The sequence below is a fragment of the Symphodus melops genome (genome assembly GCF_947650265.1).
Source record: "Symphodus melops genome assembly, chromosome: 12".
Taxonomy (NCBI): Eukaryota; Metazoa; Chordata; class Actinopteri; order Labriformes; family Labridae; genus Symphodus; species Symphodus melops.
Window position 1 is genome coordinate 1,590,787 of NC_136702.1, and position 18,944 is coordinate 1,609,730.

The following is an 18,944-nucleotide window of genomic DNA, read 5'->3' on the forward strand; positions in this document are numbered from 1 at the left end:
AAAACGCAACGAGCAGGCGGGATCTGACGCCGGAGATCGAAATCGTCGTCAACGCCGTAACGACGCGATCTTTACGACGTCTTTGTACAGTGATGTTGCCGAACATCAGCATCCAAGTCGCATCGCACTTCGGCGTTGTTGCATCACGGCTCAGATAGAGCTACACACACACACACACACACACAGCGCTGTGCTCTCCTGGTAGCTCAGCTGATCCCCTCTCGTCCCTGTAACGCTAAATACACAGCGAGATGTCCGCTCAGGGCTTCCGTATTATTCCCATCTGAAAGAGACCATCATGGGTGGAATGAGTCAGTATAAAGACCACCATGCGAATGGCCCAGGTTCAAATCCAGCCCGTCTATCCACTGTCCTGACTCTCCAATAAAAGCCCACAACACCCCCCCAAAAAAAAAACCATCTTAAAAAATAAAAGCATAAAAAGAGGCCATCGTTTGATTAATGCTGCTGCTGCTTGGAGAAGACTTGAAAGCAGAGACCTTAAAACACTCGAGAAAATGTTTACTAACAGAATTAAGTGGGATCATTTCATCAGAGTTCGACACACTGCCTCTGCTGGACGATACAAAGAATGCAGGTTTTGGTGCATTTCTCCATTTCCAGGCTGTGCTCCAGAAATCGATCTCAGAGATGATGAGCTCCTTGTAAACACGCGTGGACGCAGATGTTACAGAATCGATGCGGCTGCACGTGAACCGTGACGACTGTTACCCGACGGTGCAGGTTTCACAAGTTAGCCGCAGCTCTAATATACGAACCCATCTCAAGGACTTCTGAGGACCTGGATGGAAGTGTTTAAAGTTAGATCATGTCTTAATGTCAACAATAAACAGCTGTTGCATTGATTTCTGTGGGACACGATTATCTGCTTGTATGCGTCGCTGAGGTGGGAGATTCCAGCCCGAACAGAGACTCCTTTTATTCTGTGAAGCTCTTCAATTAGCTGAAAGTCAACTTAAGAACTTTTTTTTTTTTTATATACTTTATTAATCCCGCAAGGGGAAATTCGGTTTTCACTCTGCATTAATGGAGAGGTCTCAGAGTGAGGGGGCTGCCCACAGAGAGCGCTCCAGAGCAGTTTTTGGGGTTCGGTGCCTTGCTCAGGGGCACCTCGGCAGTGCTCAGGAAGTGGACTGGCACCTCTCCAGCTACCAGACCAGTTTCCGGGCTTGGTCCGTGCCGGGACTTGAACCGGCGACCCTCCGGTTCCCAACCCAAGTCCCTACAGACTGAGCTACTGCCGCCCCAAGGTGAAGGTTTTAGGGACTTTAGTTTACTTTGAGCAGCACAGAAGAACTTAAAGGAGAAATCCTACATTTGTTTGAAGATGTAAAAAGTGACGGATCGTTTTTGTCCTTCCGTAAGCCGAAGTTCAACTTAACACAGAGCGAGATGTTTGTGGGAATGAAACCACAGACACAGTTGAATTTACAAATGAAAACTTTATATTTTTTTTTCCAAAAGAAATGAAGCCCATCCAATCTACAATACCAAATTGAATTTTTCGCCGCCCGTCTGCCTCGTATCCACACAAAGGCAGCGACAGGCTGCTTGCTACAGGTCTTCTCTGCACAACTACAGTAAACAAGTCTTCATGAAACATGCTTGATTTTTCCTGATACTTTTGCATTCAAACATTTTATTTGGGTAAAATCATACAATTTGCACAGCTGAGTATTTCCCATGCAGTGCAGAGCCTAGAAGCTAATACAGAAAAGCAAATTCTACGTCTAAAGAGCTCCGGGCTTCTCTGCACGACGTGGAGCGAGTCGTCGGGTTCAACGTGCGCAGAACTTCCTGTTTAATCCTGCACGTCACCCCGGGCGCCCGCACGGCTGCGGCGGCGTGGACCCGCTGCACATGGACAGAGAACTCCGGAGGCTTCATATATGCAAATACAACAATGAGAATAAACCACACGTTTTTTGTTTCTTTAAGGATTGCCATGTGCCAGACATTCACTGGAGAAAAAGAATCATCGGGTCAAATTGGAGTAAAGAATCAATAATGCACACAATTGGAGAATCTGAACACTTCTGCACTGATATGCTTAGGAAATGTATTTGCTCTTTTGACAGCTATATTCCAAACCTTGGCATGTTTGTTCAATTCCATTTTAAATTTTGTCAACCAATTTATCATAATCAAAATCGAGATGGCTGGCCCTGAGGAGGCCTGAAACAGCTGTGGATATTATTGACTGAGTCCAATGTATCTTAAACATTAAAAAGCTCACACTACCCCGAAATATATAAATTTCACGCATACAGGTGACATTCAACATTCAAGTGCCAGTGTTTTTTTTGTACTGTCTTTTGGTCAAGTTTCTGAAACTTTCAAAGAATCACTTTGAGGCTTACAAAAATAAATATTTGTCAAAAATGCTTAATAAATTACACAAAACTAGCAGCAAAAGTAGAATCTAGAAATCTGTGCAAATGGCTAAATTCCCCCCACTGCTAAATCCCCTGGTCCCAAATAAATCCTGTTTTTTTTTTTTTAACGTTGAGAACCCTTCCCCTTTGTAAACAAGCTGCGTTTTTCAACAATCTCCTCACACACAATATTTGGAAGCTTAAGGACACATATCCAAGACATCTATATAAAACTCTAGATGTGCAATAAAAGAACTTTTTGTAAAACTTGATGGGCACGACGTACAAGGGCCTACACACCTAAATCAAGTAGCACCATTCAATCTCAAGTTCTCAACACTGTCAGTGCATCCGCTTATAGTTCAATTTCTTAAAAAACAAACGAAAAAAAAAAAAAAAAAAAAGGTTTCAAGGCACAACACACCCGATGAGAAAATTGGGGTGAAAATGCCCCGTCTCTCCTGCTCTCGACGGCTGCTCCTCTTTGAGAGGAGAAGCCTGCTCTGGGTTTGTACTAACGTCTGAGCAGATTTACCTGACAGTACTTTAATAAAGAGGTGGACGTACTCCCCCCGCCCCTCCCGCCCCCCCCCTCCCTGATCTTTGGCCACCTCCACAGTTTTACAACGCAGCGATGGGGAAACCAAAGCTGCGGACGATGGCGGTGCACTGAAATCTGCGGCCCACGCCTACCACCCCTCCCCTCCCCCACCCCGAGTGTTAGGAGTGCTGCTGCGTGCTCAGCCCTCAGTGATCATCAGAATGCCTGTCGCTCTCTCTTTTTTTCTTTTTTTTTTTTATTAAGATGAACCGTGCTTCCAACGCAGCTTGAAAAGAGAAAACGTTTTGTAATTAAGTTAAGCCTGCGACTCAGTTCTCGTGTCTTTCCTCCCTTGACCAAAAAACAAAACACTTGCAGCGTAGAATACCATCCGGGCCTCATGGTTAAACACTAACACCACGCTGTGCCCCCCCGATGCTGTGGTCCTTTATGCAGCCATATTGAACTTCACTGTCAAGATGGCAGGCATTTTTTGTTTTGTTACATATTTGTAGAGAAACAATTCAAAAATCGAAAAACTGAAGGAGTCAGTTTTCCAATTTCGCACACACCGGCACCAAAAATGTCTCAAGTAAAAAGAAACAAAAAACACCGCCCACTTGGTGTAGCTAGCACTGGGTAACACTAGCTGCCGTAACACTGTCGAGTCAATTGAAAAATGTGGAGTAACAAGTTTCCAGCAGTGATTTTTCCGGTTTAAACCTCAGCGTGTGCTGCCGCTGAGCTTTAAAGACTTCCGTGTTTGTTAAGATTACGATAGGAATGACTGTCACACTCGTTTAAAGGAGCCTGTCCAGGATAGAGTGAGCAAAAAAAAGAAAAAGAAACAAATGTAACTTTGTCCCGTTGACGGGTTTCAGATAACAGTTGCTTCACAGAGTGGCCCAGTTTGATTAGACGGAGAAATGGCTCCATTAGCTGTTCCACTAGAAAAGGCTACATGATGTTCCTGCGATAAATTTGAAGTTCAAATGGAATCATGGCTCAGGGCCACAATACCTCAGTATTTGCCAAGGTTTGATTAAGTCCAAGCTTAAGTTTACTTCCTAATAGTTTTCACCAAACAAAATAATCATAAAATCAAATTTTTAGAGCGCTTGGCCATGTTCGTCTGGTGAAATGAAAACATAGATTTCCTGTTTAAATTCCAAAGGCACAGTACATTAACATACAAATGATCCTCAGGTTATTCTGGGGGTTTTTTTTCCACAAAAAGAACAAAAATACTTTGAACAATGAAAGTCCGAAGTTGCTATCGGACAATGCATGTCAGCATCCATGCTCACTCTGAGGTGTGCGAGTCTCTGCGCTCTCGGTGCGTGTGCACGTGCTGCTGCTGCTGGTGGTGACTTTCCGTTTCGCGTCGTGCGGCACTTCCTTTGAGAGAGAAGCGAATGGCAGAGAACCAGGGTTGGTAATGTACTGTGTGTCAGTGAAGCTACACAGGGAGGGTTTGGTATGGTCTGGCTTTAGTTAACATGTGGTTTCCATTGGGCTGGGTTGGCATGGCAACCTATTCCTATGGCGACTAGTTGCCCCACCAATCCACACTACTAGAGTGGCTGTAGTTTCCTCCATAGCCATCATTGCTGTAGAAGTTGCTGCCACCGAAGCCACCTGTGGAAGCCGAGATCACAGACGAGTCACAATCACACTTTCTTTTTTTTCTTTTTTTTTTAAACATGCTGCAGATCCGTGCATTCATTTCTACTGTCCTGCAGGAACAGGGTTGTCTTACCTCCACCAAAGCCGCGGTTTCCTCCGTGGCCTCCAGTGCTTCGTCCTCCGCGGTTGTTGGTGAAGCTTCCTCCACCACCGGCCGACTGACGGTAATCTCTGGCTCCGAATCCACCAGAGAATCTGCAGGGGAGACGAACGTGTGAGCGTTAATGTGCACGTCCTGAAGGTCGAGCAAGTTCTAAACCCGCGTGTTGAGTCTAAACAGTCAGTTGCATATCTGAGCCACAAAGACCTCTCATTGGATACATTTAAAATTCAAAGGGGAAGAAAAAGCAGCTGTAAGCGGTCCGTGTACCTCTTGGAGCGGCCGCGGGTGTTGCTCTTGTGCTGGTGCTCGTAGGCCAGGCTCTCAAGCCAGGAGGGAACCTCCTGCTTGGCCTCCACCAGAATGTCCAGCAAATCTTTGGTTATGTTGCTGTTTTTGTCGTTAAAGAACGACGTGGCCAGACCTGCAAAACACACAAGTTTAATAGTTGTAACATTTTAAAAATCAGGACAAACGTCATCGATGAAGTCAAAATAAAAAAATCCTACCAAGGTTGCCCACACGTCCCGTACGGCCGATACGGTGAACGTATTCCTCAATGTCACTGGGCAAATCAAAGTTGATAACGTGCTTCACATTGGAGATATCCAGACCTCGAGCAGCCACCTGAAAAAGTTTCATTTTTAACATCGAATCGGACCACCAGCAGAACCATTTACAGTTGTGTGATGAATAAAAATCTGTTTTTATTAGTTAGTTAGGCAACAGTAAATAAAATCCTTTTTCTTCATTTCCAAAACAGAAGTGTGATGGTACATCGTGTTGCTCCTGTTCAAACTGAGCACATTAAAGATGGAGAGACTTCAGGCTTTGAGCTTAAGTCAGGTAGTTTACCGACCTGGAACAGGGTCAAAAAGTGTTCTGGCTCCAGTTATGGACTAAGAAGGGCAACAATTTGAAGTGCTTGTGCAACACTGGGCGATAAATACAAGCCCTGCAGGGTACAATTCAAAATGGAGCTTCAGTGAAAGTTAGCAGATGCATCAAGAGAACACATGTAGACTGTGATGCCAAGTGTTTTGTTTTTTGTTTTTTTTCCTGCAACCATAAAACAGCAAGAAACCAGAGCAGCTTCTCGGTGGAGAAGAGAGACGGAGTCACTTACAGCTGTAGCCACCAGGATGGGGCAGCGCCCGGACCTGAACTGGTGCAGAGCCTCTTCTCGGTCTCTCTGGGATCGGTCTCCGTGGATGCTAGTGCAGGCGTAACCCTCGTGGTACAGGAAGTCCTCCAAGGCGTCGGCTCCCTTCTTGGTTTCCACAAACACCAGAGTCAACGAGTCTTTACCTGCGAAGTGAAGAGAGGACAAGAGGGAGGAGAGCAGGGTGAGGAGTGTGAGAGGAGGAGGGGAGAAAAAAAAAAAAACATCATTGAGAAAAGGGACAGAGGATGTGGGAGGATTGTATAAAAGTAACAGATGAGAGCAGGAACTGAAAGCTGTCAAACTAAAAAAAAAAATAAATAAAATAAAGTCAGCAATCAAAAGATCACAAAGTAAAAAAACAAAAAACACCAAAAATGACAACTTAGAGATGGAGACAGGGGTTGCATATGAAGCTTTACATTCACTGACATCTAATGATTGGCTTTGGCTTGATTTGAGTGGGACATTTTTTTTTTAGCTACAGAGTGAGATATCACCAAAAAAGACTTGTCAACTGTCTGGTACCACAGCAAAACAAGAGAGCCAATGTTGATTTAAAAAAATATATATATATTTAAGGATCAGCCCAAGACCACCTGGAGAATCATTGTTGATCTCCACTTGAGGTTCCGATCTGAAAACGAAGCAGTCGTCGTTTACCTGAACATAAGCTTTGGAGGATGACAGAGCGTGAGCACAGGGCCATATAAAGTTACATCACTCAAAGCTAACCCTGCAACTGATTTACCAGGCCAAGGACTTTAATCCACGTCCATCCTCTCCAAGTTCCTGCAGCCCGAGAACTTTTAGGAAAAAAAATAAAATAAAAATCTGTCTGACTAAGACCGTGGAGCAGCTGACTACCTCGAGCCTGGCGAGTGCTCCAGCAAGGCTGTGCATGACGTTAATAATACATCAGGTTGCTGGTAACCACAGCAGCTGCACCGGTTACCGTGGAAACAGTCAAGTGGTTACTAACGCGTTACCCTGAGGTCCGTGGCTTAACAATGGGTAAAGATATTCACGGTCTCCTCTCGATGGCTGCTCCAGGTCTTAACCGTTGTGTTCTGTTGGGCGTTCGAGCAGATGGCTGTGACAGATTGAACGGCACCGTCCTGACTCATGGAAACTGAGAGCTCCTTTTATGACAAGCAGCCAACATGGCCGTGTTAAGCAAGCTGACCTGAGCACCTCTTTGCTAAAAAAAACAAAAACAAAAAAAACCCTCACTCGTCAGCTTGAAGGGTTACGTGCTAGGCAGCGGTAAAATGTCCTACAAGCTCTTACTGAAATGAAAGAAAAACAAAGAAGTGAGGCAGCATGTCAGCCGGGGAGCGGAGGGACAGGATGAGCTTTGGGATGTGATGTTTCTGGCTTGTGGGTCGGAGTGAAGTTATGGTATAGGTTCATACTTACCAGGTTTCTCTGGGCCCTCTGTCACATTTTCCTGAACCTCACTGGGAATAACTAAGATAAAACCAAACCGGCCAGTAAATGTGAGGCTGCTCAGCACACAGAAATCACAGCTTTAGATCATCATGAGAAGCAAAAAACCCCCTTTAAACACACATATCGACGCAGGCTTCAACCCTGTACAAGCATCCTAACTTCCACTGCAAGCTCTAGCTACAATGTACAACAGTTGTTAGCAGAGATGTAGCAAAGTCAATATTAGCTTGATGTGAGGCAGACTGACAAACACGGGATGATGGGTTAGAGTCCAAAGTGACCTTGATGGGAGGAGGGGAAAAGGGTCTTTTAGTTCATGCGTTCCTCACCTGTGGCGTTGAGCAGGTCGAGGAGGAAGGACCTCTTGTCATTGTCCTCCACCCACACCACCTTCTGGGTGATGTTCTCGGAGGTGGAACCCACACGTCCCACCGCCAGGAAAATGTAGTCCTCCAGGAAGTCGCGAGCCAGGATCTGCGTGAACCACCGTTACGTCAGACAAGCTTCTTTTTACAGAGAAGCAACAGAAGTGTGCGGTATAATCAGGGCTAACTGACACTAAAAGAAATATCTACGACAAGGAGTGACTTCTAGCGTTAGCTGCTTTTAAACACGCGTGATCGGGCTCCTGCTGACCTCTGTAATTCCAGTGAAGCCTACGTCCTGCCAACTTCATCTTACCTGGATCTCCTTGGGGAAGGTGGCGCTGAACATCATGGTCTGACGCAGGCCTTTATGCGGCATGGTATCCTGCTCCACAATGCGTCTGATCTGGGGCTCAAAACCCATGTCCAACATACGATCAGCCTCGTCCAGGACCAAGTAGCTGGAGGGGAAGAAAAAAACATTTCAGATTTTATTTAAAAAAAAAAAAAAAAAATTAAGCGGAATAACTTTAGTTTTAAAAATGGACGTCAATCCGTGGGATATACTGACTTGCAATAGTCCAGACCGATCTTTCCCCTCTCCATCATGTCAACCAGACGTCCAGGTGTGGCCACCAGCAGGTGACAGCCTCTCTCCAAGTCCCTGATCTGCTGTCCGATGTCAGCGCCGCCGTACACCACACAGGGACGCACACGGGAGCGATAGGCAAACTAGGACCAAAGACCAACAATAAATCTTTGTGGTGCGCAATCGTAACATAACTAATCAACAGTGTAGATTTGATTATTGATATTCTGAGCTCTCAGTCAAATCATAATCCAGCAGAAAAAAAAAAAAAAAAAACAAGTATTATTTCCAGTTTCCAAAGCTCACCTTTCTGGCCTCATCATAGATCTGCAGAGCCAGTTCTCTGGTTGGAGCCAGAACCAGGGACAGTGGGTACTGCTTACGGCGGCCGTACCTTCCATTCTCCTGGAGAAGAAGAAAACACGTTTATTAAAACGAGTCGAGTAAGAACGCTGGATGCGTCGGACCTATCCGGCTTTTTTTTTTTTTAGTACCTGTCCGGCGTTCTTCTGGGACGAAGCGTCTCCTGGTCCGTCAGAGTAGATCTGACTCAGCACTGGCAGCAGGAAGGCAGCAGTCTTACCAGAGCCTGACAAACAGCAGGGAAAATACATTCAGCACTTTGACACAAACACGAGGAGCCAGGAAGGAATCAACCTTCAAGCTCCCGTCACACACGCTGAAAGTGCGGTTTCTCACCAGTCTGGGCACAAGCCATCAGGTCTCTCTTGGACTTGATGATGGGGATTGCATATTTCTGCACTGGAGTGGGACGAGTGTAACGAGTCAGGGCGATATTCCCCATGATGATCTCCCCCATGTCCACGTCATGGAACTGCAGAACGAAGAAACAAACCAGTGTGATAAATTTCTGCATGTGAACGAGTCTGCCCGATACGGGACGAGCGGCTCAATCAAAGTCCGGACTCACACTCTCTATGTGGGGAGGGCAGTTGCTTCCAGTGGCCTCCACCGGAATGTCGTCGTATTTCTCAAAGTTTATCCCAGTGTTGCTTCCAGAGAAAAGCTCACTGGAGAAGAAAAAGTATGCAAAAAAGAAGTTCAGGATTAATTCAGACAAAAATAAGTGTAAACCCCTTTTTGTTAATGAAATAATAATAAAAAAAGTTCCTACTTCTCCAGGCGCTCGTTGGGAGGAGTTGGTTTGGACCAGTCCTCCTCTTTGACGTCCTCCGTCCAGCGAGTGTTTCCTCCGCCAGAAAAGCCCCCACGCTCGTATCTACAACACGCACAGAAGGCAGGATGTCACAGCATGAGATTTAAACACTTTCTAAACAGAAAACAGTTTATAACAAAGACCAGTTTTAAGTCTTTCTAATCGACAGCTATTAGAGACTTCCTTTTGCATCATTTCTCAAAATATTGCTGAGATAACATTTCTGTGCAGAAACGTTGAGATACTAAACTGAAACACTCACCTCCCCCTTGAGCCCGCCCCGCGGTCGTTGTAAAAACCAGTTTTGGCCCGATCGTTGCGTCCTCCAAAGTTGTTGTAGGCAGCGTCCCTGGGAGCTCCTCCCCAGTTCCCATCTTTGTTCTCGTAATTGCCAAACCCTGAAAAGCAACAAAGAGCCGATGAGTTGTAAAGAGGGAGATCTCTCTGGGGAATCGAGACAGAGGCATCATGAGAGGACGTCATCGTCTGATAAACTGGAACAGTTTACCTTTGATTACGTAAAGTCATCTTTAAGTGCACATAAAATAAGAGTCCTTGTTTTGAACGCGTTGTGGTTGTTGGACAAGCTGGTCCAAGTATTTCAGCTAATCTATTGGATTTTCACGCACAACCATCTCAAAGGTTTACAGAGAGGGCTCAGAAAAAGATGGATCCATCCTGCCTTGTATCGACGGTTCAGGCTGTAATGGTGCTGCTGATGTAACCGTGCTGGGGCTCTGCGTACCAACTGAGAATCTTTTAAAATCACATATGCACTTCGGATCATATCTAGATGATTACATGGGGAATACAGAGTCCACATGTGGACCTCACAGCTGGAGGAGTGACGGGGTTTCCTGATGTGACGTAAAAAACAACAGAAGTGGACGAAGCAACACAAAGCTATATTTAGAATAATTGCCTTTATAGCAATGTTACGTATCATCCAACAGAATGTGCACTAAAGGAGCCGAGAACACTGACGAACAGAAATCGTTTTCCTGCATTCTGTTGAATAAGTAAAAAAAATCTGAGGTAGAAATTCTGACATGTGCACGGTAAAAAACTATATTTAAAAAGTGTTAAAAAATTAAATCTTTCAACAAAACTCAGATTTAATCCTTTCTCTCTAATGGACAACACGTTTAGTTTGAGAGTTCTGTTATCAGCTTGAACACTTATATATAAATATATGTATATATATATATATATATATATAAAAAACATTTTACCAATGAAACCATCAGTAGATATGTTGACAGTGTTTCAATAAACTTTCCAAACTGTTTAAAGAACCTTGGAAACTGACTGGAGCATATTAACCCTTACCTTTCTCCCTCTTCAGGAACGGGTTTAGAACAACACCATTTACCCTTCACTTATCAGTTTAAAATGCTGTCACTTTTCAAAGGCTTAAATATCAATTTAAAGACTATCAGGATGCATTGCTCTCCACCGGGTCGAGATAAGAGACAGTGATAAGACTGATGTTAAGGGAAGCGAGCTGTTTGGCTCTTTAGTCCTGAGCACGCTGGAAACAGATCTTTGTGTTTGTGCACCATCTAAATGGGCTTTAAGAACCGTAAAATCCGGTGTACAAGACACACTTTCATTACCTACTTTATAGTGTAGAATTGGCTGCGTTTTCTACATCAGAGCGGCCAGGATAAAACGCTAACGCACGCCATCATCACTGCGGGTGAACGTGACGCTATTAAAAACGAATCTCCCTTCATTGTGAGCTGAAGGTGGCAGGAAGTCTTCTCTCCCTCGTGAGGTCAGTCACAGAAAGTGGAGGTTAACAGTTTGGTTAAGAAGCCTTGTTGAGTGCTCTGTTAATTGACATAATCCTATATTAAAGTAAAGAGTGACCAGCACGACCCCGCATGCTACGAGTCTGTGCTTCACGACTTTCCCTGCAGGCCGAGAGCACGACGGCCGTACTGCAGCCAATAGGAGAACAAACGCCATGAAGTGGAAAGACGGAGCGAGCGACACAGCTGCACGTCGTAGACTTCGCTGAACGAAGGAAGACATGATGCACCTCATATTCCGGATCTTACGGTCTTTAGATGAGATAAACGTCCTTCCCTAATATCTGATGTTAAATCTGATTCACTGCAAAGCGATGAAGCGAATGCAGTGTACTGTATCGTTCTGAATAAAACAAGGGTGGGGGAGGTCTGACTTTATATTTTAGCTACTCTGTCATTCTGAAGCTTTATTTGAGAACGACAGGATTTCCCCACCTGCATTCTGAAATGGTTGATTAAACGAGCCTCCACCCCTGTTACCACGGTAGGCGCCTCGCCCACCTCTATCATTGCGAGGGGGTCCTCGGCCTCCAAAGCCCCCGTTTGTGCGGTTGTCGTGGTAACCATTCACAAATCCATTGCTGCGTCCACCGTCCCATCCGGGTGAATCTTCGTTGCATTAAAAAAAAAAAAAAAAGAAAAAAAAAAAAGGAGAAACAGAGTTAGAGGCTTTTGAAGAGGAGTGAGCTGCACACATTGAACATCTGTTCAGATTAGCCACAAGTCTCTTTAAGTGCTCTGTCTACTTTTAGGCCAAATTATCTAAGAGTTGGGATGCAAGTAACTAGATCCTGTGCTCTTAATTTAAGTTTTAAACACTGCACTGGGGGGAAATGGCAGGAAAAAAAGAAAGCAAGTTCTACACTTGTGCAGGAGAAAGCTGCAGAGTCCTTTTCTAATTATTCAACATGGGCTCAGTTTTTTGGGGTAAATTCCCCACAACGATCTGCACAGCTGTGCACAACGGCTGAGTCATTGTGCCCCCAATAGTGGCCTCACAGTGATCAGTGCAGACTGAGGAGGGGGCTGGCAGGGGTGAACAGACTGCTAGAGCTGCAGAACAGCCATATAGATCCAGTCTCTGATTAGGCTCGCTGAATTTATTCAGCAAAAAAAAAAAGCTGAACGTAGGTATGAGCGAGTCTTCATGTAAAGCTGTGGGATGACAGGTGGGGGGCTTTCATCAAGAAAGCCCACAGGTAAATAATGCTATGACGCTTCAACTAGACGGGTAGAGGATGCAACACTCAAAGAAGGCAATCGCTTCTTTTGTGCTTCAAACTGTCGAGCCCGGATGTTTGATTGCAGGAAAAGGTTGGCAGTAAACCAGTGTCAATACTGGCCCCACACATGTTCTGTCACATTATGTTCTTTTGATATACCTTCGTCACTGCTTTAAACATTTGATTGTTGTGCACGCGCACGCATAACCGCTCAAAAGAAATGTCCTACTCCACATTATGTAAAACGCTCAGTGATTTCAGGGGGCTGTGATACAGGCTATGTGCTGGAAAGGATTCACATCTCCATTACAATGAGACTGACCATGAGCCTCTGACCATGAGTTAGATCAGCAACCTGTTCAATACTTCAGACAGTGATCGCACATCTTTTTATTTTATTGTTCTAATGAAAAAAACTTTATCATGAAGGAGTCAGATCGGGAAATGTGGTGATAAAAATCAGACTAAGAACTAAACAAGTGATTCTTTATTTCTAAAATGAAAGTCAGTGAAATGGCTGAGGTCACGTCACTAAACTCACGATACGATTCTCTAGAAAAACAATCAGTGAATCAGATTCCTTTGGGAGCTGCTGAGCTGAATAAATGTCTTTATTCCCTCAACAAGAGGACGTGATTGAGCGTCTCATCGTGCTGTCCATTAAACGCTGCATCGTGTTGGTTTGAACCATTCGTGTATTTCAGCTTCTTGTGATACTGTCACAGTTTTTGTCTCATCTGTTTTCTTCTCTCCTCTTTTATTTTTCTGTCTTGAAGCCAAACTGTTTCCACACCTCTGATTTAAGAGACGATGGAGCGTCCTCAATTCCTAAATCTGCAGCTGCTGATGTTCACCGTGTTATTGAGATTCATTAAGTACTGATGTGAACCATGACACCTTTGAGTCAATTTATCACCACTTTATGATTAATCTTTACATTCCTACTCAACACTAATTGCTAGTTTGGATTTCAGCTAGAACTATGTACCAGTAAGACTTCTTATACAAGAATGAAGATATGCAAACAGGAATAATCATCCTGACACCATCAGAGTCAAAAACAAAAGAACATCTTCCTGGGCTACCACAACAATGCAAACATAAGGAAATAGCACTTTTTACAGGACATTTTACTGCTAGAACAAGTTCCCAAAAAAAAAAGTCATAATTATTTGTCTACACTTAAGTATTGAAAAACATCACCTGAGCTATACGTGGACAAGTGAATCCAATACCGGTAGAAAACAAAAGTCCCATATCACAGTCTTACATCATAGAGTTGAGCGTTGATGTGACCCGTAGCATCCTTCAATCCTAATACAGAGTCAGACTCACATCCTAAAAATGCCTGCTCAATGTCAGAGACAAGATTTCTTTGACATTTAGATCCGACTAAGAACTGCAGTCCTAGTACAAATGAACTCGGACAGACTGCAGGCCGAAGAGAAAATATCTTGGCATCGTCATGATGAGCCTAAAAATCAATTTGCCAAAAGCAAAGATCAGTCCAAAGAGGAACTTTTCAGACCAAACATTAAGGTCAGGAGTGGTCAATTATGTACAAATGAGGATTGAGTGTGTATGCAGCGTGTTTCTGTCACACCACTAAGTGCACGGGGAGATTTCAGTGGCCACTCCAAATTCACACCAAAGACAAGTGACTGATTAAAGAAATCTCAGGGAACAAAGGCATGCACTCAGCACTCTATAATCTCTTTAACTGCTGTTCAAAGCATGCCACTGCCAAACACAAAACACTACATCTACCTAGTTTATAAAGCACTCAAAAGAATGAACTTGTGATTAATGTGCCGTTTTTTAATGCCAGTGCAACAATGTAAAGCTGTAACACTGGTTTGCAAAATTAAATCCCGGCTTCGATTTTATCACTAAAAAAAAGGTTAAAGAGTTTAAATGTAGCAAAGCGTTAAAAAAAAGGGTCCTAGCTCAGTCACAGCTGAGTGTGGTTATTAGCACGACAGTCGCACTAGTGATGAAGTGAAGACGCACGTTGATGCATCACCATGCATCAATTCACTTGCAAGCGTTGACAACACGTGTGTTAGGCCCAGATTTCTGCTGCTTATTCTCAAGTGACCATGACAAAAGCAAGAGCAGGTTGATCACGCCCCTGGTGTTCAGCTAAATACGCCAAGAAAAAAAAACTCTGCCGACACGCAGAAGGCATGGCATGCAGGTAGAGGTCAAGGTATACCACTTTTGTTTCGCCAACCCCCATTGTAGGCATGGTAAAAGGCAAGCTCTTGAGAGGCCAGTCTTGGGTAACCTGAGCAAAGGTAGGGAAGCAGGCTATAAAAAGACTCTCCCGTAATTACTGGCTCATGCAGCACGAGTGTTGGGCTTGACATGACGCTAATAGTTACCAATGGCACAGTCATCCCATCCTGAAGCATGGTTATTGCTTTGTCTTTGCTGACACTCTTCCTGCCACGGTTTTGGGCACTGTTTAGAAGAAACTTGTGGACATTGCAGGTAAAATATGGGTTGACAACACATAGGGGGAACTTAAATCCTTTTCATCATCTCGATGCTATGTTAGATTAAGAACGAAAGATGATAAAGGATTGATTCAACAAGCTTTCGTCAACTTAAAAATTTGCCCTAAACCTAAATTATTTTCCTCATTTGACTGCAAGCATCCCAGCAGAGAATTACATTTTGTACATCTAAGTCATCCCTCCCCCTCTTTGCATTGGCTTTGCTGCTGTGTAGAAATTGGCTATTTCATGCATCTGAAAATGCAGATTGCCCTCAGCGAAAGCAGACAGAAGGGACTTACAGAGGTTTACTGGTGCCACTGTATAACCGCACTGTCTAGCAGCGGAATAAGCATTTCCTGCTGTGGAACAAGAAAACAGTAAACACGAGAAAAGCGTCAAGTGTGCAATGACACAGAATTCATGGTTCCAAAATGATGCATCTTCAGAAACATGTTAACTTATGACTGAATATGTCAGGCACGTGTCTTGAATCAAAGCCTTTAAGAGGCTAAAACAAGCACAAAAAAACTTCAGTAAAAAGAATCAGCCTAACTCAAAAAAAACATTGTTAAAGTCAAGAAGTGAATATTTCTACAACCCAGCCTCCTGCTACATTCCACTTTATCAGAGCAGCCAACAGCTATCACTCCTTTCAAATGTGGGACAAGAAACTTGGGAGAAATTGCGTTTCTTGAGATGCTAATTAAAAAAAAAATAACAAAAGAAGTTTGTTTTAATCCTATGAGCAGCCTGGGTCAATTCTTGCAGGCCACCATCCTTTTGGAGAAATACTTACCCAACGTGCCAAAATAAGATTTCGTGCACAGACGCAACAACCAATTTAAAAGGAAGAACACCACACTTGAAACCTGTGTGGATGCTCTGACCGTGGCTCAGTGGATGAGAAACAGATCAAACTCACCAGTTTTTGAAGCATCTTTGTTTCTTAAGTGAGGTGGAATGTAACGCCCTGTGTGGAGAAAAAACAGCAGCATGTCATCAGCCAGTTGAAGAACTATAACATACATTTACCAGGATCGGTTTGATTCACAAGCTAAAGACAAGTTTAACTGTCTAAACAGTACTCAATACAAAATCTACCACATTTAAATACGGCTTTATATTGTCACGTTTGAGTTAATTCACTTACTGCCAGTTCCTCCGCCTTGTCCGTCAGCAGAGTTCAAGTCTAGGGCAGCAAGCTTCAAAGAAAAAAAAGGGAGAAACGTAAATTACAATTCAGTCAAATTCAGTTAAACCGTCTAGTGTCTTAAAGTAGATATTGCCTTTAATTGTTCCAGATCTAAAACTGAGATTGTGACTGTAGATGAAAGCAGAGCCAGGAACCGTCTGAATAATGTGCATTTCTTACAACACTTGCATTCAAAGTCACGAGTAGGCTGTTTTTTTAATTGCACCTGGGAGCTTCCTTGTTAAATAGGAAGGCACACACACTGACTAAATAAATAATGTCATTATGCAAGAGATGGGTTGGTGTACATACCTAAACCAGTTTAAATAATTTGATGTCAGTTCTGGGGGTTAACATCGTCATGATTAAATGAGTGACCATAAAATATGGATAAAGAATCTTCGCCATTTTAAGTCAAACGGTGCCTTTAACTGAGCTCATGGTGGATTGATGTTGGTTAAATAAAAAAAACAGCGCACAGCCTCGACCTGAGCTTCTTTTAAACTGTCTGCAGAGAACATTTGTTATGAACCTGTGATGTAAAAGAATAGAGATTGATCCATGCAAGTGCTAACTTCCAGACTGTTTGTTTCTTGTTTAATATTTAATGTTGTACTTGTTTTAAAACTACATCCATTACATGGGACGGTTGTTTGGGAGAGAAGTGAAACCGTAGACCATACAATGTTACTGAAATGTTTAACGAATATTTGCGCAATCAACAGCCTGCAATTTCTAATGATTGAAAACAAAGAAATCAGCCAATACTGGGTGCAAAGGACGGGTCCTGTTATTGAAGCATTTAAAACTGCTGGCATTATGACAGTACTACAGTAGGCCAGACAGTTGGACCGCCACCAAAAGGCTTGAACTGAATGTAAATTACTCAGCAAAAAACTCTGTTTCTCAACGAGGTGAGGGAGAACTACAAGGGGTACTCCACAAACTACAAAAAAACCAATGATTCTAGGAAAACCAATACACTGACTGAAGACTAATTAATCGAGAGCACATGTTCTTTATGCAGCATCAAATCCCTCCAACTTGAGGATCATGATTTATAAAATAGATTGTATAATGTATGCATGTTTAGCTTCTTTTCAACCCTCCAGTCCTAGCGTGTTCCAGACAGTTGGAACCGCCAGCTAAACGCACTATTTTAAGGTAATTTGACATTAATTACTCAGCAAAAACATCAAGGAACAGTAATTTAAGAGTGTCTTCGATAATACGCGGAAAAACGCAGACTGTTAAAATAAATTAAAAAAAAAAAACAATACAAAAAATTTATTTAAATAACACATGGGAAACTTTTATAATATACATAAGGTTCTTAATTCAATGTTAATTTTAAAGAAATTACTTTAAAAAGTAAACCATGAGTGAAACCGGTGCCAGCATTTTCTCCTGCGCCACGTTTCAGGTCGTCAAGGCCGCGTTAGCAACCAAAGCCGGCACGTTCGTCGGCTAACGGCGGAAAATGTCCGTTAATTCAAATAAAAATCACCAAAAAATGTGCCACAGTCGGTTTAAAAACCAAACACTCGACGAATCAAATTGTAAAAAAAACCCACTGAGTGTTAGATAACCGTTTAACTGGCACAGAGCAGCGACAGAGCTCCGCCATCACAGCGACGAAGCCTCCATTTTAACAGCCGCAGCGTTAGCTTAGCATTAGTGCTAACGAACCCGCTTGATATGTGCGTGTTAAGGAAAACCACAAAATTTCTTCGTCTAAACAACAAGGTAGTAAACATTTCAAAGCACTCACCTGCTGATCTAGACCGTGTGGATTATCAACGACCACATGACTCATAACTAAAGAGAGAAGTGGGGGGATTATTTCTGAAGAGAAAGGATTTTCTTTGTTAGCACGGCCCGGCTTTGCTCAAACGTTTAACTTCCTTCTTTTTCTCTGTACAAATAACAACCTAGAGTTACGTTATTTAGCGTTATCGAGAGGACGACGTTTGCTTTAAATAAATAAAACGACAGTGTTAGTTATAAATATAAATTCCGTTCAAGTCTCGATGAAACGTTTCGCTGTTGAAGCTGCTGAAGTGAAACCCCCTCCTGGCAGGCTTGATCGTGCTGGAATGAGACATCGAGTGCTCAGGTAGCGCGAGATATCATCGTCGCTGTAACCCGAGGCCAGTGAGCTGATTGGCAAGTATCGCGAGATCTCATGGATTGGTTTTTATCAGGCACATGAAACCAATCATTACGGATGGTTGGAGTTTCTATATTCTACTTAAATCTATCCAAGAAACATGTCATTTCTCTAACAATTATGTCTTTTAAAACCCAGGAGCCAAAACTTAACTTAATATATATTTTATTTATTTAAATAATATTGGATATTCCTAAATAGATCTGAGGCCTGTTTTAATGGATTGGTTATATGTTTACACACCAAGTGTGATGAGCTATCTTTTTAAAACTGAGGAAGGATTACTTACATTAATTGTTACATTTCCAAATCCATTGTTATTAACTGGTTGGTTCATGGGTCTCAAATGTGTTGCATAAAGTTCATGATGCACCTTTGAAACGTGTTTGTTTTGTTCCCGCTCATTTTTTTTGTCACAAAATTGTCCCATATAAAGTCCAAAGTGCATCATTTTCTATTTAAATACGGTAAGAGAGTTTTAACTATTTCAGAAGTATTGGTCATGATTTCTGATTTAGGACGTGGTGGTGGACGGTCCTGAGGTTAGACCAGATGTGTAACATCTTTAATATTATT

At 43.0% G+C, this 18,944-nt stretch overlaps 1 protein-coding gene across 7 annotated transcripts; it reads right to left on the reverse strand.

Moving 5' to 3' along the window:
* Positions 1-1,443: 1,443 nt before the first annotated feature.
* On the reverse strand, positions 1,444-18,334 carry ddx3xa (DEAD-box helicase 3 X-linked a). Of its 7 annotated transcripts, none has more exons than XM_079358378.1 (20): positions 17,970-18,334; positions 16,157-16,208; positions 15,929-15,976; positions 15,306-15,365; positions 11,718-11,891; positions 9,731-9,866; positions 9,427-9,531; positions 9,223-9,322; positions 8,991-9,126; positions 8,786-8,880; positions 8,598-8,696; positions 8,274-8,434; positions 8,019-8,163; positions 7,667-7,811; positions 7,305-7,355; positions 5,850-6,031; positions 5,233-5,350; positions 4,994-5,147; positions 4,697-4,818; positions 1,444-4,575 (listed from the first exon to the last, which is right to left on the reverse strand). In XM_079358378.1, exons 1-20 carry the CDS (start codon positions 18,012-18,014, stop codon positions 4,487-4,489), a joined length of 2,217 nt encoding a protein of 738 aa, XP_079214504.1. In that variant the 5' UTR covers positions 18,015-18,334; the 3' UTR covers positions 1,444-4,486. The 7 variants fall into 7 exon arrangements, with proteins under 7 accessions (XP_079214504.1, XP_079214507.1, XP_079214509.1 ...); XM_079358381.1 differs by having other exon boundaries at positions 11,784-11,891; positions 17,970-18,333; XM_079358383.1 differs by lacking the exon at positions 15,306-15,365 and having other exon boundaries at positions 11,784-11,891; positions 17,970-18,333.
* Between the last annotated feature and the right edge of the window lie 610 nt (positions 18,335-18,944).

What these genes read in the sequence shown, in the direction of transcription:
- ddx3xa (XM_079358378.1), bottom strand. Translation starts at nt 18,014, where the DNA reads ATGAGTCATGTGGTCGTTGATAATCCACACGGTCTAGATCAGCAG. An exon ending in AGTGGCACCAGTAAACCTCT is followed by an intron (nt 11,892 to 15,305) that starts GTAAGTCCCTTC and finishes AATGCAACGAAG; the next exon opens with ATTCACCCGGATGGGACGGT. An exon ending in GATGGCTTGTGCCCAGACTG is followed by an intron (nt 8,881 to 8,990) that starts GTGAGAAACCGC and finishes GCTGTTTGTCAG; the next exon opens with GCTCTGGTAAGACTGCTGCC.